Genomic DNA, 25,356 nt, shown 5'->3' on the forward strand with positions numbered 1-25,356 from the left:
GTGCTTACCATTTGTGTAAGCTGTGCTGCTGTGATCCAATAAGAAAAGTTAGTCATGGCTATTTCCCAGTTGTGACTTTCTATATTCCTGTAGAACCAGCAGCTTGGAAGAGATAGCAGACCAGTTGCAAGACTATCTTTGTAGCAGAACTATAAACATACATACTCAATATTCTATTATGTATAGTTTTCATTTTATATAAGGGTAGGATATTTTATAAATATAAAAGCCATACACCTTGCTTTTTTAAACCCAAGTTGCCCAATGTTGAGCCACAATATTAAGGAAATGTTCTGGAGTAAAGCCCTGGCTAACAATAAGCTCTGTATCTGGGAGGCCTTCCAGATAGGGCTTCTCATGGGTTGGTTGACACTGCAGCCCTCAAAATCCTTGCCAGAAGTTTCACCTTGAAGGAGGCAACTTACCTCCAACTTGCTGTTATCCAGGCCCGACAAAGTCATTTCCTCCATTTTCATTTGCAAACGCTATCGGAGAAGATGCTGAGAACGCAACATAGCAGAGGCTGGGATGAAATGGGAAGGGATCCCCCTGCAAGAGGACAGACAGGCGGATTCAGTGCTCACCTTGAAAACTTTTACTCAAACTGCAGTGTGAGCCTGTGGCAGAAAGCAGGACTGTGGTCCAAATTTCTATAGATGGTCATACAAACTGCCCTAACAAAAAGACACACTGTTTTTAGCTGCTGCACACATGTTGCAGCATGCACCATTCTAGAAGTATTCCCTTCTATATGAGAGGCGAGAATGCCTCCTTTGAAATGGTACCTGCCTCTTACAGTTTTCATAAGCAATTTAATTTCAGTTAAATAAATCTGAAATATTTTTAAATATTGGCACCTGATTAAGAGCACTTTCTAAACTGATCAGAAAGTTAGCATTATACTGGTTTTTATTTTAACAGGAGGCAGCCAAATGAGATAGTGCCAATGGCAAGAATAACTGGTACATCCCAAGCTCCTGCCAGGATTCCTGGAAGCAGTGTCAGGCATTAGCCATGCAGAACAATGAAGCTGCTGTCCTTCATTCCTGGATTTCTTTACATTTACTATGAATAAATCATTTCTTTATTAAGGATATTTATATACCACCTTTCAACACCTTTCAAATTGTTTCCTCTTGCCAAAAGGTTCAATCCAAATAAGATGCTAGAGAACACCAGCCACTTGAATAATCGCCATGTAGGGGTAAAGGAGGACAATTTTTCTCCCCCTGCTAACTACAAGGGGACACCACTCCAATAGGTGCCTGCTGCCCAGTTTGCAGGGATCATGTGTTCTCCACACAGTGATGCAACAAGCTTATTACAATCTCTCAGGCCACTTTGTACACTCTTTCTTTTGGGGTGCCAGGACTTCATTTCTCATTGCCTACCAGACCAGACCAGCAATTCCCATGGCTTTGGAGTGAGCAATGGATATATCACATCCACAGTCTCCTACACAACCTCTGACTGCACGACAATGCAGGAAAGACCTAACCACTCATCAGCCTGACAGGGACATGCTTGTGTCTGTTCTTGGTGGCCAGAAGCACACACTATGTTCCATTCCCATACCATGCTGTCTTCTGGGTCACACCTGGTCTAATCCCAATCCAGTACTTTACTGCATCTCTCTAGTCTTCTCAATAGCAGCAGCAGCAGCAGCACCCTGGCATTTATAAAAGCTGACTTAGATTCCTACACACTTTTTATCCAAGGATGCACTGCATAGCCATTTTGAGCATCCAAAGCAATTCACATACATTATTTCAGTCTAACTGCAACTCTAGAAGGTGGGTCAGCATTATCATTTCTATATTGCAGACTGGGGATAAGAGGCAGAAAGTGGCTTGCTTAAGGCCATCCAGTAAGTTCATGGCAGATGCACAATTCACACCTCTGTTTTAGCCACTGCACTAAAATCAATACGTGGGTTCCATTCCCTGGCACTGGGATCACTTCTCTCTATATAGCCCAATGCTTCAAGCAATTGGGTCCATAAATATCTGCCAACCCGAGATCACTTCACGCCTCTGACAAAGTGGGTTTCATCCCATGTATGCCTTAATCTTTCAAGGGCCACAAGATTCTTAGCTTGTCATAGCAAACATGAACACAGCCACCACGTAAAACTGGAAATCCTGTTCAATCTCCTCTCTGGTGTTTTGAGATTTGACCAGACACTGACCATACATTTTTCACGCCTATTTTTGCAATCATTAAGTGCTGGAATTTTATTTGGTTTTTGAAAATGAGATGGGAAGCAGATTTTCAAAATGCTGAATTCTGCACATAGCACAAAATTTTACTCTTGCTCATTCTATCACACAACAATAAGATGCACAAACACCTGACACTGTTCATAAAATAGAAAAAGCTGGGAGGTACATGCATATATTATATGCATGCCATTTCTGCAGGAAACCACACAAAGGGCAGGGTACAGTTCTGAATTTCAGCTTTAGAACAAAAAACCACACACCACAGAAGTTCCTAGCCCTTATGGCTGTAAAGACATGCTGAAAACAGCAATGTTTCCTGAAATCCCAGAAGCCAGAAAACCTGATGAAAAAGAAACAGGGCATGAAGAAGGGGCTTCAGTGTCCTTGACCCTGACCTTAGCAATAACAGAATACTGTAAATTAGGCAGAACAGCAAAAAACTGGATAACAAATTCTGCTTAGTAAGAAATCATGCAAATATGCATGATTTATACAGGTTACAGAATGATAATCCAGTTTTTCTTGCCACTTTTTTATTTATATAAAGTCGATTTACTGCAACAAATCAGAAAAAGATTGATCAGAAGAAGACTGGTGCAGAATTCTTAAAATACTTAGCACAGAACATACAGCCGTAATTAAATAGCACCTATTATCTCAAGACAAAATAATCCACAAATCCATTTGACAGATCAGCTCATGTGTCATAAGCAGACAGCTGCTTTACCACTAAATTACAACATGACACTAGTCAGGTGTTGTTCAGTCATGCTGGACAATCAACCTAATTCCTTCTTCTAAAAGGGGATGTCTTAGGTGGGAGCAAAACCCACCCTCAGCAGGTCTAAAAAATCACCGAGTTGCAGCCTCCATGATGTCCAACATTCTATCCCTAGACGCAGCATTCACTTATTTCACAGTAGAGAGGCAGAAGAATGTACAGTGTATGATGGAAAAAATAAAGTATATCCCCCAATCCCTCCAACAGACCAGTATTCTATGACAACCTGCAAAGCAGAAAACAAAGCAAATGATATCAAGTAAAAACATACAGAAAGATTGGTGTTGCACTAACAGACTGTACACTTGCAGAAAACTAGCATAAACGCAAGAACACATGCACACCCCTATGAGAAAGCTGAGAGCATGGCAAGTTGCCTTACCTTAAACAGGAAGACCAAGGAAGAAGAGAAGCAGAAATCCAAAAACAGAGCAAGAGTCCATTTTTGTGCCCCTGCCTTCCCAACCGCCACCCTGAATTGCCCTAAATCACACACACCCCTTCAATAGAAGCCAAAACCAGGAGAAGAACCAGCCCTGCAAAAGTACATCAGAAGAAGGCAGGGAGTGGCCCCCATCACTAAGGCAACCCAGAGTCTCAGCAATTCTCTTATTTTCCCCCAATGTGTACCATGCTGGACCCAAGAAGATTGTCGCACAGTTACTTCTAGGATCCAGGAATTTCTGCTGACTCACCCTCCCTTGCCAAGAACCTCCAGCCCCTAAGGAAAGCTGCAGCCTCTGTCAATACAAATGAGAAAGGGGTGGCAGCCACAGGAAGAAAAGAGCACTTGGAGGTTTCTGTAAGATTGGGTTGCTGTAACAAGTATAGACATCTGTTAATAGAAAGCTCCCAAGTCAATCTGCATTTAAAGCTGGGGGGGGAGGAAGAGAAGAGAGAATCCATATATGAACAATACCTTATCTATCTATCCATCTTAAAGATAATGGGCCAGCCAAGAAGTGTGTGTTTAGATTTTAATTCAGTTAGAAAGCAGCACTAAGCTGGCCAATTCTCAGCTAAGGATATATTCACACATGTAGTATATACTGTATACACACATTGTAGTATACATACAAACTGCATGTATAGCATTATATTAACATACAGAAAGCATTTCAAATGCCCAAGCCAGAAGAAGAAATTTATGTGACTCAGGAACTGCTTCCTATATTTTAAAGCCTTGCAGATCCATGAAAAGGTGCCTTTTCTAACTTGTTGTCATGCTGGTGTTTTGTTATAAGTAGTTTTTGAAGAAAAAACCAAACGTTGCAATATTCCACAGTTACAGTTGGCTGAGAAAACAGGCACCAGGGATAATAGAAATTCAATACCGACACATAAATCAATAATATATATTAAAAATCTTCACAAGGCTGGCACCAGCTTTCAAAAACCTGACATTTTTCCTTACCCTTCAAATGGTAGCCAAATGGAAAAGAAGAAAACAAAATTGCTGCCAATATTGCAAGATGCACCCAAACCCACACCCCTTTCCAGGAACAGTTCTGAAGGAAAACCATCCCCTCCTCAAATTAAGGGAGCTGGTATTCAAAGCTGAAGGACAGAAAGAGGGAAGTAGACTGACCATAGACCATTGTGGTTTTTTAAAAAGTTACGAATGTCTTGTCTTCCCATTTCACCATGTTCCAGAATGGGTTTCGTTTTTGAAACTGGGAACAGAAATGGCAGCCTCCACAGTAAAGAAAACCACATATGGAAGGCCTGTTTTTGTTTTGTTTTTTTAAAGAGAGGGAAAGAGAAGGCCTATGAAGAATGGGCCAGCTTTCAGGGACTGCCTAGCTCCTTATTGTTGAGAAAAGGGCTCCTTTTAACACCAGACACAGACTTCATTAGCCTAACAAAGGGCAAAAAACCCTAGACACCATGGGACAACCCCCCCCCCCCACCTCCAATGCCTCCCTGCAGTCAGCCATCTGGAATTAAAATGATATCCCCACCCAATCCTAGACCAGATGCCAAAAGGAGAGCTTGCCCCAATGGAAAGCTGAACATAACAACCTCCTTATTAGGGAAAATTCCCAACCACCAGCCCCATCAGAAGAGGCCACTGAAGTACATGGAACAGAAGGGTGAAGGCCTAGACAAATGCAGTTTGCCCCCAAATATCTTTATATTCCACAGTCTATTTCTGGCCACTAGAAACCCTCATTTCAACTGATACTCTCTAAAAAGTTGCAGATGGGGGAGGAATAAAAAAAATCATTGATTTTAACTGATAATTTTAAGCATGTTTTGGCATACTGTATCCTACTCCAAAGCTTACCTCCAGGGCAGACCAAAGTTTTATTTTCATACAACATGCCTTGAATCCCTCCATCTTCTGCACTGCAACTGCCAAACTCTCCCCTGCACCTTGTTTCTCAACCAACTCTCTAGCCCAAAGCCACTCCTTAATCTGTTATTTTACTACTGGTCCACTGCAATTCAACCCCAAAAGCTGTCCTCTCCATACTCCTCCACTACTTTGTGCCATTATTCCAGTCCACCAAACGCTTCCTCTCTCATGCATCCTACTCCCCCAACCAGTTCAACATTCTACCCCAAATTTAGAGACTATTCTCAGAAAAGCTATGCAATATGTATTAGAACCTCCTTCACCCATCTTTTTAACCCAAGGACCAAATAGCGATTATTATTTTTAATTAGCAGAAGAAAGGTTATAGTTAATACAGATGCCAGTAACTCACCCTGGACAAAATTCACTCTCTCAAATGCCCCAAGTCCTTGGGGGTGCATGGATGCACTATAGTTACTCAACAGTGCAGTACTCTGGATCTGCTCAATGGAGTCATTGTTGCCTTTGTGATGGTTATTTCCCACATCCCAGAAATACACATTAGCATTAGAAATTGGTTCTGGGGTTGAGCCCAGATTCAAATTACACCCTGAAGGCGGCATTCTCCAGAACACTGAAAACACCTGGTGGAGATTCAGCCCACCTTCCAAGGAGGGAACCAGGCAGTGATCCTCAGGTGGGCACCAGTTTGCCCAAGCTACTCCCCCACCACTACATCTCTAACTACAAATTCCTGAACTCTGTTTACACCAGACAGCATACCCCACCCTTTCTGCTGCTGCTCACCTACCCACAATTCCCCCTCCCTCTTATGCTTGTTCCCTCAACAGCTTTTTCCAATCCCACCCCAGTGCCAATCACTGACAGTCCCTCTGAGACCTTCATGCCTGCCTCCACCCCACCCCACCCCAAATCTGGAACCCAAACCTTGACAAAGCAGCCTCTCAAGACATTTCTTTGCCCAGTCCACTTGCTTCAGCCCCAGCCACCATAATATCAAACCAAATCTCATGCCTTATTTAACTCCTTACTTGCCACTTTCCTCTCTGCTCCGCTCCAGACTCCCTCCACTTCATCTAAACCTTTACTCCAAATGTATAGCTTCCTCCTAGTTATTCCCTTCACCCACCCCAGACATTCCTTAGTCCACCCCCAACACACCACTTACGTAATTTCCCTCTCTTATTGATCCAGCTCCCCTCTTCACTTGCTACTCCCTCAAAGACTCTCCACTACCCACCCCCACAGACTGGACACATCCCCCACTAAACCTCTTCACTTTCTTCATTTGTTTACCAGCTAAAAATCAACTGGCTGAATCAGTTCTGGGGTGCCTTAAGTCCTGCATTTGTCTTCCAGCAGTGGCGCTTCAAAGTTACAAAGCAGGAATGAAGGTGGCAGTAGCAGTAGAACCCACAAACTCAGAGGTAAACTGACACTGAAAATGGGGAAAGGGAAGTAGTTCGATTGGTGAATAGAGACACCAGTCCACACCATGAGTTGACCTGATCCTTTCCAAAGAAGAAAAGATGCCCTGTGGAATCAGACCAAAGATCTATCTTCACACTAGCATTTTACACCTGATCAGTTGCCAGCTGATGTTTCCTGAAAGTCTTCAAGTAGGGCTCCTCTCTATTGTTTGGTCCCCAACATTCAGTGGTAGACTACTTCTGAGAATGGAGGTTCGAAGAACTATACTTCCCCAATGGATGTGTAAAAGGATTTTTTTTAAGAGGATTGAAAACATCCCTACTACACCCATCTCTAGCTAGTTTATTATTCTGCCCCCTTCCCTGCTGGACCCTCAGCCTCACTTCCCTGATCTGACTACATTCAAACTTACTTTTCTACACACCACCTCCAACCTTCCCCCAACTTAAACTCCATCCCACCCTTTCCACTTGCAGGCCTCCCACTCCCCCTACTGGCCTCCAGTCTTTCCCCCACTTATCCCTCACTCCCCCAGCCCAGCCTATCCCTACTATTCACTCACCCCCATACATCACACACCACCTCCAATCTTCCCCCAACTTACACTCCATCCCACCCCTTCCACTTGCAAGCCTCCCACTCCCCCTACTTGCCTTCAGCCTTTCCCCCCCACCTAACCCTCACTCCCCCGGCCCAGCCCTGTACTCACCCCCACACACAAGCAGGAAGAGGAGGAGGCCACTCACAAGCCGGCCCCCCCGCCCCGCTGGCCCACGCCTGCCCCCCAGGCGGCCTGCCGGGCCCCAGGCGACGCAGCCATGCCCCCTCCCCGCCGGGCCCCAGCTCAGCGCAAGGCCCCTGGCAGGAGGAAGGGGACAGGCGGACAGACAGACTGAGGGACGCTCGGAAGCGCAGGGCAAGCCGGCCTAGCACGTCCACCTCCCCCTCCTTCTCCGCAGCACCAGCATTGGCGGCAGCGGCAATAGCAAAGGAAGCAGCGCTGGGAAGGGAAGGGAAGCGAAGGGGGGAGGCACCTTTTGCAATAGGTGCTCAACCGAAACTGCTGGCTCCGGCAAGGGGGTGGGATCTGGAGGAGGCAAGACGAGCGCCCAATCGCAGGGCTCGGGGGGAGGCCTCGACCAATCGCCGCAGCCCCTGTCTCCTCCTACTTTTCCCTCCTCTTGCTGTCATTCAAGGTTCTGCGCGAGGAGCTGCTAGTCTGTGCTGGGTACATTGTTGCAAAGGGGCAGGAGAATTCCAAGGGGGGAGACATGGGGGGCAAGGCGAGGCTGCCCCCATCTGTACAGGAGTACACAAACAAGGGCACACACGCTGTCTGTGGGGCCCAGGCTCAGTCTCTGCACTGTTAGCACTTTGCAACTGTGGAGTAAGATGAGATGGACGCTAGTGCCCCTGAGGATGTGCAGAGTGCCAGTCCAAGTCTAGGCATGTCTACTCCGAAGTCCCATTAGTGTCAATGGAAAGTGTGAAAGGCAAGCCTATGAGTGTCTACTCAGAAGTAAGTCCCATTAGTATCAATGGGGCCTACTCCCAGGAAAGTGTGGATAGGATTGGGCTGTGCAGTTGCTGTCCCCCATGAGCAACATACTACAGGGCTTAACTAGACCTCAGAGGATTAAGGGAGCAATCCTAACCCACTTTACAGCACTGACATAAGGGCAATGCAGCTCCAAGTTAAGGGAACAAACATTCTCTTGTTTGAGGAGGCCTCTGTGAGTGCCACCCAACTGCAGGATGCAGCACACATCCCATTGGCACAGCTATGCCCAGTGCTGGAAAGTTGGTTAGGATTTGGGCCTAAGGAGATTTCAAATCAGAAGGTGCAGTGGTTTCCAGTTTTCTGAGAGCCCAAGCATATTCCTGTCTACTCAGAAGCAAGTCCCATTGTAATCAGTTATACTTATCCCCAGGAAAGTGTGTATAGGATGGCAACCTGAGGGCTCAGGGCCCAATCCTATTCAACTTTCCTGAACTGATGCAGCCACAATGCAGCCCCAAGGTAAGGAAACAAACATTCTCTTACCTTGAAGAGCTCTACCTCTCTATGACTGTCCCTGTAAAGCAGGATGCAGTGTATGCCCTGTTGGTACTCTTGCATCTGTGTGGGATGGCCCCCAATCCCATCCAACTTTCCAGTACCTGTTAACCAGTACCTGGGAACAAAATGTCCCACACCTTGAGGAGGCTTCTGTGACTGCCTCCGCACCACAGGATGCAGTGCATGCCCCATTGGGACAGCTGCACTGGCACTGGGAAATTTGATAGGATTGAGCCCTGAGTCTCAGCACCTCATTTTCAAAAAATGAAGCACTGCTGCTGCCTTTGTGTCTGCCCCACTTCCACTGCATAGCCCTCCTACCCCTCCCCACATTTGGATCAATGCTAAGTAGGGCTGTCCCCCAAGAACATTAATTTTAGAAAAATCAATCAAATGTTGTGGTTCATCCATCCATCCATCCATCCATCCATGCATTCTTTCTGCATAAATTTGCATGAAAATAGTTTTGAAGGGAAAAAAACATGATTTGTGTTTAGATTTTTATGTCTCATTTTTTCTAGATTAATTAAAAAGGTTTTTACTAATTGATCTAGGGCGTAATTCTATCTAACTTCCCAGCGCTGATGCAGCTGTGCCAACAGGGTGTGCAGTAAATCCTGCAGTGAGGGGACAGTCTCAAAGTAAGGCCTCAGCAAAGTGGGGACTGGGGATAAGAATAGGCCCTCAGTTTGGCTGTACTTGTCATAAGAGGCGACTAAACAGCCACCGGGTAGATGGGACTCGTCAGCCTGGGAAGGCAGCTCATCTGAGAGAAGGAAAACTCTGATCCCAAACCTCCACTGCCTTGTGGCTACATCCAGTTATGATGGCTTCAGGAGTCAACCTCGAGGCAAAATCTGGAGCCGGAGTCCCTGAGGCAGTTCATGGCTGAACACAGTCACGTTCTGGCAACTCCTGCGACGCCGCTGGAACCAACCGTATTGGCCTCTCCATTGGACCATTTCAGCGACGTGGAGAGGGGGGATTTGCTGCATGGGTAACAGCCTATCCTCCATACCTGCTTTACCCAGGCTTCGCGCACTGGAGAGGACACTCTGTTCCAGAGCCACCATTCAGAGCGTGACACCATAGTCTTCCAAGACTGAAGGATGCCAACAAAATATTTAGGGGTTGCAATGTGGCTGCATCAGTGCTAGAAAGTTGGATAGGATTAGGCCCCTAATACCTGATTAGTCACTTAAAGTTGCAGTTGCAATGCACTGAGAAAACAACTGTGAAGTTCAGGTTATGATAAAGCACACTCCAAGTGTGTGGGGGAAAATTACATTTGGCTTGTAATCACAGCAGAAATGAATAGATTTTTAAAATCTATTTTTAAAATAGATTTTTTTTTTTTAAATAGCACACCCTGGTATTATTTATTTAAACATATATACCCAACCTTTCCAAAAGCTCAAGGCTGTTTACAATACCCAATAAAACTGATCAAAAAATAGTGCTGATCCTCAGCAGTTTCACAAGGTCATAACTCTGAGGCCAGGGGGCAGGGTGGGGTAGAGTAGGAAACCTGCATTCTGTGGTTTTTCCATTTTGTCATCAGGTCTTAATCTGAGCTGGGTAAATTTCACTGAGATTCAGCCCCATGTTTTTGAATGTCCTGGAACAGCATTTTTTCAACTAGTGATACGCATACCACCAGTGATACTTGAGGCATTGTCCAGTGGTATGCACTGCTCCCAGTGGACACCTACACATGAGACCATGTGAGACCCAGTGAGACCATGACACAATGCTACAAACAATGTAGGAGACTTGGCTTGGAAGGCAGAGCTCCAGCATGCAGCCTTTCATGCACTTGAAAAAGCCCATCTGCTCACCCTGTGTCTCTTACCACTATTTGTAGTGTCATATCTGGCCTCCCAACCTGGAACTAGCAATGATGGCATCGCCAGTTGCTTCCTGTGGTACTGTACTTAAGATAATTAGACCATGAGAAGTGGTACATTGGAAGACAAAGTTTGAAAAACACTGTCCTAGAACATGTGGATCAATGTGAAAGAAGAGAGTGTGCCCTGAACATCGGCAGAATGGGTTTCTGTCATACTGACCTTGGTTGTTTGATCAACTTTCACTCATTAAGGGCCAGAGCTCCCAAATCAGAATATTTGGTGGCTTCCAGGCAAACTTTTCTTCATCTCAATCCCCTCATGATGCATCTCATTTTAAATCCTATTGGCAGTTTGTCAATTACACCGCTTAGTCCATTGGTGAATTGAGAGGAAAAAAGAAAATTAATTCTCATGTATACAAAATACGTTTTAGTGCTTTTAGAGTTTCAGTCTGCTATCTCTCACTCATAGCCTGGGAGTCAAATTTTCAATGTACAAATTTTATGGATGAATGAACTGTTAAGATACAGTGACTTGCCCAAGACCTCTGGTGAGTCCATCATGGGATCAAGCATAGCTTTAAATGTATCTGTAAAGCTCAGAAGTTTGCTATATGAATCTAGGGATTCACAAGCACTCTCAAAATTACAGTGTCCCCCCCCCCCTTAATTCAGATTGTCCTTTCAGTCTGCTCAACTACTCCGTCTCATCAATTCTATCAATACACACCTTTTCCAAATCAGGAGCACCTCTCTTATTCCAATATGGGATCTCCCCACTTCTTCCGATCTGTCAACACCTCTGTGTTTTCCCCCCCAATTTGGGCCTCGTCTCCCACAGATATCTGGTAGCACTCCTACCCACCTATGCTCTGACAAGGAGAACGTTGTTCTGCCTGGCGACAGTTGCTAGGCAGCCCCAGTTTAGTTTTGTTCTAAAGAGCATCATTCTAAACTGAACATCATGGAGTGTCTACATCTGTCTCTCACTACTTCTCTTTCCAGTGTTTGCAGTATTGGCACATATGACATCCTTACTAACTGCAATTATTCCTTAACCTAAACGGGTCCAGCCCTAAACAAGTTTAATTAGAAGTCCTTGCCTGGTTTACTAGGGAGAATCCCAATTTTCTGGGGTAGGTTCCTGTAAAGTCACTCTTGGGGACAGTTCTTTTTTTTGTTTTTAAATGTAGGCTGCTTGAGTTGCAGCTCTTTAAGCCACAGCCCTCTCCCTGGATTGCTAGAAGCTGAATCTCTGAGAATTTATCTGTGTACATATAAATTTTCTGTAACACCCATGCATGTAAATGCGCACGCATGAAGTCCAAGCAACATGGTGTATTCCAATGATATACATTTCCAGTGTAATTATAACTTGACAGCCCATTCAGATGTGGGAAGCTGCTTCTGATGAGGGAGACCTGGAGTGATGAAGCAATAGCACAGCAGCAGCTGCAGGAGATGAGGAAAAGGGACACTTAACCTTTCCCCCATTCTTCAAATGCCTCCTCCAATAGCTTTTTCAAATGCATAAAAACCCTACAAGGGAAAAGCTGAAGGCTTTGGGATTTGGAGCAAAGAAACATCAGCAAGGGAAATGGTTAATTGTTGTATTCTCTTCCCACTCCCACTGCTTCTCTACTCTAAACTGACTCCATCTAAGCAGGTTTTTTTTGTCTCTTAAATGAACTCTAAAGCTACTAGCACTCCTAGGTTGTTTGACAGTTGTGAAGCTAATTTAATTTAGGGCACAATCCTAACCCCTTATGTCAGTGCTTTCCAGCACTGGCATAGCGGTGCCAATGGGACATGTGCTGTATCCTGCAGTTGGGTGTCATTCAAAGAGGCCTCCTCAAAGTAAGGGAATGTTTGTTCCCTTACCTCAGAGCTGCATTGCCCTTATGTCAGTGCTGGAGGACGCTGGATTACGCCCTCAAACTATTAATAAAGTTGGTATTTTTCCTGCAATGTGATTTTTCTAAATAATCTTTAACCAAAGGATCAAATGCTCTCCTTTTAAATCAGTGCAGAACTGCTTATTGCGAAAGACAGCCATTAGGTAAGAGACCCATAATTGATACTTAGTTGGGAGAACAGTGAGTGGGGGGTTAAGCAGTGCAGTGATTCTTGGTGTGGGAATAATACTATTGAGCATCTATAAAGAACTTCTGAGTGTTCAAGCAGTTGACATACAATGGGTGGTATCCAAAAAAAACAAATCCTGTCTAAGCAAGCACTGTTGAAATCAGTGGGGACAAGTTAATCATAATAAATCCCATTTATTTCAACAGGACCTAATTAGGATTCACTTTCTTGGATACAACCCCAGTATCTTGTTATTCCCACAACAGTCCTGTAAGCAATATTCAAAATAGGGACTTCCCAAGTTGTATCTCAGGACTCAATCTGAACTAACTTTCCAACATTATGCAGCCCCAACAAATGTTCCTTTACCTTGAGGAGAGCTCCATGACCGCCCCCTTTCCTCAAGATGCAGTGCACGCCCCATTGGCACTGCTGCATCAGTGCTAGAAAGTTGGGTAGGATTTGGCTCACAGGGCCCAAGGCTATGTGTTGCATCCTGCTGTGGAGGGGCAGTCACGGAGGCCTCTTCAAGGTAAGGGAATGATTGTTCCCTTACTTCAAGGTTGCATTGCAGCTGCATTGGCACTCAAGAGTTGGATAGGATCGGGTTCTCAGTCTCTTAACCTTGACACCTTTTAGATCTTATTTATTCATTATACTTTACACTTCAACTTATGGGCCTTGGAAACAGCTACATTAACCCATTTTTTCCCAGTCCACAGGTGTACACATTTGGCCCTTGTGTAAACGCAACATTGGGCAGATACAGCATAGAATATTGTAAGAGTGAGGGAACCCGTTCATAGACTTTATCGTAAAATAAGTAAATGAGTTTAGCGGAGACACTTGTGAATGTGAACTCAGCTAAGGACAGGAAGAAAGGCCACAACTTAAAACCTTCTGCCTGCTCAAACTGAGTGGCTGTTTACAAGCTAGACCAGTGGTTCTCGCACATTTAGCACCGGGACCCACTTTTTAGAAGAAGAATCTGTCAGGACCCACTGGAAGTGACATCATGACCAGAAGTGACATCATCAAGCAGGAAAATTTTTCACAATCCTAGGCTGAAATGCATCCTACCCACACTTACCCAGTAAATGGGAGTAAGTCCCATTTACTAACATTGTTAAAAGAATATACATAATAGCTTGTTAAAAGTACAGGTCTCTAACATTTCCCCAAATGCAGTCACATACCATGGTAGCATCAAGTCTAATATATTAAAAGTAAAATATTAAAATGAATGGGGACCCATTGAAATTGGCTCGTGACCCACGGTTTGAGAAACACTGAGCGAGACAGTATACATATTCAAAAATAGTTAAAATTAAGTTGCAATCTGCAGTTTAACATATTACGCAGCTAATATTTCAAACTTTTCTCAAGATAGAAGCTAAAGGGAGACGCTTAGGAAGATTTATTTGGGGCTATCAACAACTGCTTTTAAAATTCTCCTAAGTTTCAAAAATGATCAAGTATACAGTGCAAGGATAGCTGTTTAGAAAACATGAGTGCAAAATCTTGCAGTGCCATTTTTCCCTGGAACCTTCATGCCAGTGACATGCAGTGGTGGCAGCTTTGGACTGTAGCTTGATAAATTTAGCCATTTTAAATCAGAAGTAGGTACCGCTGGTTTCAGCGACTCTTATTTGGAAGTGTGCACGCATGATTGCAGCTTAGGCAGCATAATGTAGGTTAGGCCAGGATAGTGTGGTTTGGGAGTTGGACTTGGATCTGGAAGATCCAGGTTCAAAGCCCTGCTCAGCCATGAAACTTCCTGGGTGATCTTAGCCCACTCACTTCTCTCAGCCTCACCAACCTCACAGAGTTGTTGTGAAGACAAAAAGAGGGAAGGAACCATGCATACTACCCTGAGCTCCTTGGAGGAAGGGCAGTATAGAAATGAGAAAAATAAATAAAAATAAATCCCTTCAGCTGTAATGGGGACTCAGTGGTCAGCCCAATCTACTTAAGAGTACATTGGCTCCCCAACTAACAAGCATCCAAGTAATGTGGCTGTGTTGGTGCTTTCCTGCTGGTGCAGCAAGTCCATTGTGAGGCTTTTGTGCAGGTGTGATAGTGATGGGCTGTTTGAGGGACACACGTTCTTACTTCCAGAAAAGGTTTCTGGAATGAAACCAGTACATTTGTCCCTGGGGACTTACAGCTCAATCCTATGCTTCCTGGCACCTGGAGGAACAGCAGCGCCAAAATGGCAATTGCAGTATCCTCTGGATACCAGGAAAGCACCAGAGGTCTCCTTGGGGGAAGGGGACTTCTCTAGCCTGTGCATCCTCATCTGTGCCAGCTAATTTGCTGGTGCAGATCCGAGAAACTTTGTATCGGACTTGCAAGCCCAACATAGAGCTTTGAATCCAGCAGATGAGGTCTCTACTGGTCCCACTCCCCTCTCAGGATGATCGCGCCTTCTGTTCCACCCTCCCCCACCCAATTCCACCTTACCCTACCCCAAAAGGTGCTCTGAGACTGGCAGCAAGACTTACTGCCAGCTGCTCTGTGGAGTCACCTTCCCAGCACCGAGGCCCAGCACTGAATGGCACTGGCCCACCGCCAGCACTCCCCCTTTGCCCAGTGCTGTAAACTTGCTTTACAGCATGTTTATGACACCTAGTTCCGGCATTATAGGACCATAGGATTGGGCCCTTAGTGTAATTGTGAAGAAATAAAAAGTGATATGCCTGTCATTTTGGGCTTCATAGAAGAGGATGGTGTACAAACATGTCAAATAGTGACAATCTCAAAAATCACCTCACTGAATTAGACCCAAGTCCAAAACTCAGGTCATTCCAAAGTGCAGCAGATGTCTATCAGGGTAGGCCAGGTCCAGTTCTACAGCCTTTTGTTAGGCCAGGGTGGACAAACCCCAGACTAGGGGCCATTTGCAGCCCTTGGGAACCCCCAATCTGACCCACAGGGAGCCCCTAGTTTCCAATAAGCCTCTGGCCCATCGAAGACTGTTGGAGCCCGCACTGGCCTGCAACTGCTGGTTGAGACCACCAGACGCGAGTTGTAGCCCAAGTTACAGCAAGGCCTTTTATAGTTTCCATATGTTTTCTGCTTTTCTGTGAGCATTATTTTACGCTGCCACCCCCCCCCCCCAATTGACACTGATCTGGCTTGGTCTGTATGTTTTCACTGTGGAAGAGGTCTGTAACAAACAATTCATAGTTCTCATGTGGTTCTACATGCCTGTATTATAGTTCTCATGTGTATTATAAATAAGTTCAGTGAAATTCATTCATATATATAAGTTCCATCTATAATGTATTCATTTATGTAAATTTATTGCAAATTCCATTTTTTTCCATGGCCTCCAACAGTGTCAGAGAGATGATGTGGCCCTCCTGCCAAAATGTTTGCCCACCCATGTTAGTCCACTGCGAGTTTAAAATATGTTTAAAAACTACAGTACAGATGGGACCTTAGCATCCGTGAGGAATCCATTGTAGGACCCCCTTCGAATAAGCAAATTCACAGTTGTCAGCCCCTTAAACCCTCCAATGGGGATGGGAGCTCTGCTCCAATCACCTCCGGAGGACTTTCTGAAGGCCACAGAAGCCACGTGCATCTGCCCATGGCCTCTGAGAGCTTCAGAATGGCCAAAAAAGCTATTTCCGGTTTCCGCAGGGAAACTGGAAGTGACAATTTTAAGGCGTTAAGACAGGAATCCTATGCCTAGTTTCTTGGAAATAAGCCCCATTGAACACACTGGGACTTACTTCTGAGTAGACATGCCTAGGATTGTGCTGCAAAAGTAGCTTTTTTGGTCATTCTGAATTTCACAGAGTCCACAGACAGACATGCGTGGCCTCTGCGGGCTTCAGAAAGCCCTCTATTGGTGACCAGAGCAGAGGTTCAGGTGGAGCCAAGTCTAGCTCAACATGGGTCTAGAAGATAAACAGGCTCCACCTGTATATTGATACTGTTTTAACATGGACAAACTCAGAGCAGTAGAAAAAAACAGCCCAAACATCCTCTTTTTTCTTGCAGGTTTTTTTTTTTTAATTGTTTAAAGTAACAACATGAGAAGCTTTAGTTTGCACTTTATTATACAAAAGAAAAAAAGGGGAGGTGAGATCCACAGTTTTAAGTCTGTTCAGACTTGAGGCTGAAATATTTAGCCAAGTTGTTGCGAACAGCAAAAATTTCTAAGGACAACAAAGGATCCTTAGCTTCCACGTTCCATTTAGCAATAGAAACTGAAACCAGGTACATCTTTAAATTTTTTTGGTATTTTAATGTTTTTTAACCTACAAAAACAGTTTAAATATTAGAAAAAAATGATTCCTTTTTCACAAGAACTTCTATATGGAATATCACATTATGTCAACAGTGCAAAAATGCACTTAGTTCCACCTTCTTACAGTACAAACTGTTCCCCCCTCCAACACTTTTCCTTATTTCTTTTTAAAAAGATATCAGTACTGTAAGAATATTAAAGAACAAGATTTTTCTTTTTAATTTTTTTTTTTTACTTAAAAAACACATCTACTAAAATACAACAGCGCTGGTACGTTCAGCAAAATTAAACCAGGTGTCTCGTTTTGGGAAAAGAGAATATCAATTGCAGAGGGATTTGGAAACAAAAGTCTAAGAGCATCAGAGAAACCAATGCAAGACACAGGGGTGGGTTAATGAAATGCATAACTGGGCAATAAAATAAAAATTCACATCTGCCAATGAAATGCATTAGTAGACAGAAAAATCTGCTGGATGTTGGTTACAGCTGAAATAACTGAATTTCAGGAAGATGGTATCTGTCCATGAAACCAATAGGAGACAATGCACGTGGTACACTTTGGCTCAACAGCACTTTGGGTATAAATTCGTACACAGGTTGCTGCACAAGGATGTGAGCAGGGTGCAACAATAAGTGCTGTTTGGAGTTGTTTTCTTACCAGGAGTGTTTTGCACAATAATTGCTTCTGCATTTGCTGAATGAGAAGGATAGTCTTCATGCCTCATTTGATCAACTCGAACAGAAGCCTGAATATTCTTTGGAGTTGTCACACAGTACCTGTACCTCAAAGGGTGTCACACATCATCCCACGTCTGTCAAAAGTTCTGCCCATTATCTTAGAGGTGACAACAAATTCCCCCACCCCCAACAATGCCACACTGAAAGAGAGTTGAGAATTTTTTTTCTTTAAGGAATGCAAACATCTCACTTTTCCCCATGGGCCAGAATAGACATACCTTTCATATGGAGACTGCCAGGAAACAACTCCAGAGGTGTTACATTTTTTAAATACTCATGGTTCTCTCAAAGAATCTCTGCTCTGATTGTTTGCAAGGTATGTGTGGTGCTGGCATGGATAGACTCCAAATTATTAAGGACCCATATATTGATGTCCCCTGCATGATTTCATTTGGCATCTCACGGAGATGGCTTGGTGGTTTCCAAGTGGCTCATGCAATGAGTAAAGCAGCAATGAATTAGGTAAAGGTTAAGAAAATAGCATGTGGGGAGTTACCTGAAACTTACACACCTCGACTTAACCACAGGTCAGAGAGACACCTGGGTTCTCCCCCTCTAGGTGATGTGCAAGGATCACAATCATAACTGCTAGCTTGAAGAACACCCACTGTTTCCAAGGAAGTTTTCACCAGAGGATCACACACCCAATATAGAGATAAAAAAATTAATGGCTGTTTTATACAAGACCTGAAAGCATACCTGACACTTCTGCAGATAGGGTTCCAGTGAGGCCCAACAAGTTCTTTAAAGGCCTTTTAATAAATACATCTGCCACTGTGCATGCCCACAGTTTCCCTCTCAGCCATAGATCACAAACATGTGAATGCTGCATGGCAAGAGGCCAACCAAGAGATGAAGAGCCTTTAAATGAGATGCAAGGTCATGTGAAACCCTGCGTAGATAAGCACTTTTTATGTATACTACACTTGAATTCAAGTTCTATAATACGTAGTTGCAAACAATAACCCAATGCATTTCATTTCAAACTTTGGAACATCTTGGTGATGGTACAGTTAAAAAAATATCTAGTTTTTGTATTTAATTGTGCCTATTCATCAATTTTTATTACTTAGCTATTTCGTTTTGCTAGCCTAGTGGTATTTACTGGCTGCATTTTATATAGATATTTTACCAAAGTTTCCCTAGGATGCAATCCTGTACACACTTACTCAAGAGAAATCTCACTGAAGTCAGTGGAACTTGTGTCTGAGTAGATGTATAGGATTGTGCTCCTATTTGATTTCTGGAAATGTTGTACACATATTAATGAAATTCACAAAACCAACCATTTTTAGTATTACTCAAGTACACATAAATACCAGCTTTTATGTGTATGTTAACCAACTTGTTCCATATAAACTTAAATAAGTTTCCTATTCCCCCCCGCTTTTTGAAACTCAAAATGTGTAGTATTATTTAATAAATTCCTGTTTGCATGCATTATTGGCATTTTAGAAATCACTGAGCTGAAAAAGCCAAGGGGCTATTAGTTTAGCGCCGCCCCCCCCCCCCGGCAGGATACACACAAGCCCCGCACTGATCAATCCAAAGCAACCAGATCACAATATTGCAGAGAACAGATGAATACAGACGACTTTTAAATCTCGAACTATTCCAATGACATCCTTATACACAAATACAAAGAACCAAATTTATGGTCCTTCTGCTATATTTTCATTCATGGGACAATGTGTCGCTCTTTGCATGCAAGACCAATGCATTTTTGCAACGCAAAATGCCCAGGACAGTTTTTCATCCTGATGGATGCTCAGCAAGTCGATCTCCATCTCCACTTAATCTTACCAGAACAAAATGAGAAAACAGAATTCGCAGACACAAGTGTTCTCACAGTGCAATGCTTTCTCCTATGTGAACATGGGGCCCTATGGGCACAGCATGGAACTGGCTTTTGAGAAAAAGTCATTACCATGGCTCTGGGTCCTGTTAGGAGTATGCAGTATTTTGTCAAATATATTGGGATTAACTTCAAGATGAAGACCAAACCTGAGTCTCACACATTGCTTGTGTACTTAGCTTTGCACAAGAGGGACAACAGCACCACTGGGCTTATACACAGTTGTAGCCTACACTCAGATTTGCTTGCCTAGTCTCTTACTCAAGAATGAGCAAAGTAGCCCCAAAAGTCAGATTCTTAGGTGGCCAAACTTGCAAATGGATAAGGATAGACTTGGTGCAAATGTGTCTAACCGGATAATTTGAATTCCCAGCTCTACAACATTGAGTGATTTTCAGTGGCCACAGAACCAGGACTTGAGATTCTAGAATACTTATGGGATTTCTGTATTCCCTATTAATCAAACACATATATGAACTTCTTAGACAAACTATGGGTGGTTCTGACAAAGTTAGTTTACCAACTAAAAAATCAATGTTTAGTGGGAACAAAACCAAATTGCTTTGGTCTTTTTAACAAAAGGAACAGGAGTGGGGAAAGAGATGAGGTCCTCCTAAGGCCTTTTGCTAGATTGGGAGACTATCATGTTTATTGAGGCTTCTGTTTTGAAGTTTACAACTTTATATACATTATCATTTCCCAGTGATGGAACTGAGATGTAGACCGCCTTCTTAAAAGGCAAATTGTGAGACCAAGATGCTCAAGGAGAATAAATATTGGCACAGCATGTAGTTACAGAAGACAAAGGGAAATGGTAGGGAATCATACACTAAATGGAAAAGAGGGGTAAGCTATAGGCCAGGTCGTATGTATTTAAAGTAGAGAAACTGGTTTAAGGAGGAATTGGCTTCCACAGGACATCAGCTTTCTTTTGGGAGACTGTAAAAGGCTGTAAAGATTGAATAGAAAATGAGTAGTGGCAGGTGAAACAAGGATGTCTACTTATCAGTGCATGGAGCTTGTTTCTCTCCATGACAAGAGTAAATATGCAAATATGATTTGCATAATATATGCAGCGTTGCAGAATTCGTATTTTCTTGACACATTTTAATTTTTAAGCGCAAAACACACGGCTTGGGATTACATGGTCTCCCCAAAGCCTCACTTGAATCCATAATCCATCCAGCTTCAATACTCCCTCTTGAATCCTGCACCCAGAACCCGTTCCATCCTGACCCTGGCTTGGTGATCTTACTTTGGCTCTCTCCAAGATTTAGAACATGACAAGTGAAAGAGGGAAGATCAAGGTGTTCTTACAAACTCTGAAAACGGCTTGAGCCTTATATGTTTACAAGGAGAGAGATAAAAACGACCCTAGATAAAATGGTAGCTGCCATGACAGACAAGCTACTTATCAATATCAGGTCCTGGACTGAAGAGGTAATGGAAAAGGAGTATTAAACTGGGAAAGAGGAAATTCTGCTCAGCCCCCTTCCCCACTCCTGAGATCTTTCAATTTTCAAGCCTGTCCTCATAGTATTGAGATCTAAAAGCTCAGCCTTTATTTAAAATAAAAATATCAGAGCTTGTATTGGCTCATATCCAATTATCTATTTGTATGCAAAGCACGAAAGTTTTAAGGCAGCAGTCAGTAAATCATATGGGCCTAAGGAAGGTTGGAAGAGCATTCGAATTCAGAGATGCAGAACCAATCCCTCCTGATTTTTTTTTTCCTAAATGTTTCCCATAGTGTATTCCTACCCTGACCTCTGCTTGCACACCCCCATGCAAACATAGCTCTTTTCTTGTCTCTCTTTCCCACAGGACTTACAGGGCCCTTTAATACTTGTAGAATTCCTTGCCTTTTGGTAATTGCAGCCAGATCCTACCAATCCAATATTAAGCGGTAAGGCTGACCAGTAAGAGGACATGGCTTCTTGGGAGGCTGATGCTCTTGGCGCTTTTTAGAAATGTAACAATTTTCCCTGAGTCTGCAAGACCATCCAGAGAAGGGAGAAGCAGAGAAAATATGGTATCCTAGCAACCACATAACACTTTTCCCATAAGCTTCCAGACCCAAAAGAAATGGGGAGCACAAGCCTTGAGTCCAACTTCTACCTTTCCCTATCCAAGATGGAGAGGGCTCAAGGAGACAAAAACGGTAAAGTAGATGTGGCAAATCAGGCGGCTCTCCTTTGTAGGCAGCTTTCAGGTGCTAAGTCATCAGTTGATGCCACAGCCTTAAAACATGAACACAGTGATCATATTGTAACCGCTAACCTCCCAAAGAATGCCAGAATAAAGCTACTCAAGGCAACAGAGAATTAACTGCTTTGCATGCAAAATGTTAAAGAAGGGGAAAAAACGCCAAGGATGGGAAGAAATATGAAATAGCTGTGAATAGAAAGAAAATAATGCCTGTCGGGTTAGATCCTAGGGTGCAACATGCCAGTCTCCATTTTCCAGAGATAGTCAATACTAATTTAATCGAGAACAAAAGCTCTACATCCCCTCCCTTCCCCTGCAATGTCTTTGCCACTGTTAATTTCCTTGTGTCCTGTGCTACTTCATAGCTGCTCCTTTGTCCATGCGGGGACAGGGGAACGTGCAGCACAGAGATGCTTTGTATGATTACAGGAGATGTAGGGCTGCTGTTTTTGCAGATAGCCATGGGACCCCATAGTGTTTAGTTTTGGTCTCATTACAGGGCAAGCAACAACAGTAAGAATTGAGTCTGCTGTTTTGCAGAAGTACATCTCATGTTTTCTGTAATCTGTGCCTCCTTGGCACCATGCTCTTACCCCCAAAGTTGAATGTACAGAGTGAGTGAAAGCAAGACATACTGGGAAAAATGTGGGTTTGTTCACAACCATCCCACCCACCCCCTTAAACCTAAACTCTGTGTGAGAGTAAGAGACACATGAAGCACTCTATGTCAAAGATGGGAAAATTTGGGTATAAAAAATGATGGTTGTCTTAATGAGGTTTATAAAATTGTTTTTTTTAAAAAAATGCTAATGACACAGATGATTCCCACCCTCCCCACAACCCTCCCCCGCAACCAACCTCCCTTCCAAAGACAGTCAACAAAATGCCCCATTTTGGTACAATTATTGGTCACTTCATTGTAAAAAAAAATATATATATTAACAACAACAACAACCCAAAGGGGTCTGGCCACTACTGTCTTTGCCAAATGCTGGTCAGAAAAATGACAGAAAAAGTCCACCTCCTGCAAAAGAAAGTCAGTCATCTTGGAGCTCTTGAAATTCTCTCCTCCCCCAACAAGGTGCCAGACACACTCCCTTTGCAAAGAAAAAAAATTCCTCTGTTCTTCAGTTCCTCTTTTATCCCCTGACCCTTGCCACGCACTCACAAAAAATAACCCACCCACCCCCATTTCCCTCAGCAGGAAACGCTGGATATCCAGTTCATCACAGGAAATAGCTAAGTGCAGCTGCAGCCATTTTGTTCTTGCTCTCTCTCTCTCTTTTGACAAGGTGTGAAATTTCAAGACTGTACAAGATTGTCCGCTTTGAGGAGAGGTGGGTCTCGCTGGCAAAGTCCAGAACCTTCCACGGCTCATGTTCTCTGGAACCCGTCTCTCCTTGGCTGTTTTGCCAGAAAAAGGGGGGAGGGGAGAAGTATCTCACTGCCATGTTGGTTGATTGATTTAAAAAACAAAAAAGTTGTACAGAGTCCCAAGCTGGTGGCTAGAATTGGGGGTGGGGTTAGTATGTAAGGGGAAAAATTAGAAGAGTCTGGATTTTGCATCGACCCCTGCTCACTTCTCACAAAGGGGAACCCCCCCCCCCCCAAGATTCAGGGAGAAAATACAGAATAAAATTTTCTCCCCACACCATAATCGCAAAAAAAACAACAACCCCAAAAAACCCCTCCGCTGGTTGTCAGCTGTTCTCTACCCCCCTGCTTCTCTTACACACAATCACACAAGGTTAAATGCAATGTGTGATGCATGTGAGGAGAGGAAGATAATTAAACCACAGTGATTTCTTTCTTCCCCTTTCCTCCCCATCCTAGCTCTCCAGCCAGGGATGTTACTATTATCCGGAAAAACAAAACCGAATAAGAGTACAGCAAGAAAGGCGGCCAGAGGAAGGGGATGGTTCAGTTGGAGTCCGAATCCGAAGAGTCTCCTGAGGATGATGAGGAACTGCTGCTGCCCTCTGATTCGTTGTCATCGTCATCATCGTCATCCTCTTCATCGTCATCATCTTCGTTCTAAGGACAAAGCAATTAAGATACAGAGTAAGTCCAGTGCAGAGATGGATGACAGTCAACACGACATGCATGCACAAGCAGGTGAGCAGTTCAGGGACCCAATCTGACCCAACTTTCCAGTGCTGATGCAGCCATGACATGCATCCTGCAGGGGGGTGGTCACAGGCATCCTTAACCCATTTCGGCCCAGCCCAGATGTACACATTTGATCCCTGTTGTGTATATGCAACATTGGGCAGAAATAGCTGAAGGTAAGAGAATGTTTGTTCTCCTTGGGACTGCATTGTGGCTGCATCAACACTAGAAAGTTGGATAGGATTGGGCTCTAAGTCTTCTAAGAATATTTGTTTACACACAACTGGGTCACTAAAACAAAACTTGGAAGTGTTTCACTGTTGAAAATGGGTACATAGACAAGTGGGAACCAATGACCCCACTTGGGTGTGGAAGAAATAATCAAGCAATACTAAGAGCTTTGGAGGACCATGAGCTGGAATGCAAGAGGTATCACACACAGAGAAGAATACATATACCATACTTGACAGCCTCACCTCATCCCCATCTTCACTCTCCTCTTCACTGCTCGAATCGGAAGAGTCCCCTCCCTCTTCAGAGGAGTCGCCGTTGTCATCATCTTCATCATCTTCCTCGTCATCATCGTCGTCGTCATCATCGTCGTCGTCTTCATCCTCTGATTCCTGTGAAACACACCAAGAATTTAAATGGGGCTTAAAGAGAGATAGATGAAGGTTCCACCCAAACATCTCCAGGTGACTAGCAGAAATTCACTTGCTCCCAGACTTCATGCAACCCAAGAACACATTAAGAACCACCAAGTGCTCAACCATAGCCCCGTTTCCAAAATTTTATCATATTGCACATGGATAAAACATTAAACATGCTTGTTTTCACAAGATCTGTTCACCATTTGAAAATCCATCTCACAAATGGCCACTGACTAAGGGCCCAATCCTATCCAACTTTCCAGCCCTGGTATAGCTGTGTCAATAGGGTTTGCGCTGCATCCTGTGATGGGAGGGTAGTTATGGAGGCCTCCACAAGATAAGGGAACATTTGTTCCTTTGCCTAGGGGCTGCATTGCAGCTGCACCAGGCTGGAAAGCTGGATAGGATTGGGCTCTCAGTCCTCAGCTCATACCCTCACTTGCCCTGTGGTTGCAAAGGGCAGGATGGTTCCCGGCACTGGCAAAAGTAACAAGGGCTGCTAGAAGGTTATACCCTTCCCCACAAGGGGAACAAATGCAAAGGAAAAATCAGTCTGGTCCCAGCCACTGTTAAGACTGCAATCAGTTGCAAATAACTTGGTTTCCTTTTCATCTAAAAATAAAAATTAACCCTTGCACACACTGTTCCTACTCTTCACTCAAACATTCTTGGAACATTCAGTTCCAGGGTTCAACTGCACTGACAATACATCTGCATCAGTCCACATCCTAAGTGAACCTTGAAAGTTCTCTTTTTACAACATTCTATTGCTAACAGCTACAAGAAGG

General features: G+C 43.8%; 2 protein-coding genes across 8 annotated transcripts in view; both read right to left on the bottom strand.

Moving 5' to 3' along the window:
• ATXN7L3 (ataxin 7 like 3) overlaps positions 1-7,542 on the bottom strand; it is a 33,016-nt gene extending 25,474 nt beyond the window's left edge. For both annotated transcript variants that reach the window (XM_066627022.1, XM_066627021.1), the window contains exons 1-2: positions 7,464-7,542; positions 426-549 (exon numbers count right to left, since the gene is read on the bottom strand). In XM_066627022.1, the coding sequence (XP_066483119.1) occupies positions 426-476 (51 nt within the window). In that variant the 5' untranslated portion in view covers positions 477-549; positions 7,464-7,542. The remainder of the gene's footprint in view (positions 1-425; positions 550-7,463) is intronic.
• A 15,158-nt stretch (positions 7,543-22,700) lies between these two features.
• UBTF (upstream binding transcription factor) overlaps positions 22,701-25,356 on the bottom strand; it is a 46,920-nt gene continuing 44,264 nt past the window's right edge. For all 6 annotated transcript variants that reach the window (XM_066628068.1, XM_066628069.1, XM_066628064.1 and 3 more), the window contains 2 exons: positions 24,395-24,541; positions 22,701-23,843 (listed from right to left, as the gene is read on the bottom strand). In XM_066628068.1, coding sequence (XP_066484165.1) covers positions 23,730-23,843; positions 24,395-24,541 — 261 coding nt within the window. In that variant the 3' untranslated portion in view covers positions 22,701-23,729. The remainder of the gene's footprint in view (positions 23,844-24,394; positions 24,542-25,356) is intronic.

This window comes from Tiliqua scincoides, chromosome 5, assembly GCF_035046505.1.
Source record: "Tiliqua scincoides isolate rTilSci1 chromosome 5, rTilSci1.hap2, whole genome shotgun sequence".
Lineage (NCBI taxonomy): Eukaryota > Metazoa > Chordata > Lepidosauria > Squamata > Scincidae > Tiliqua > Tiliqua scincoides.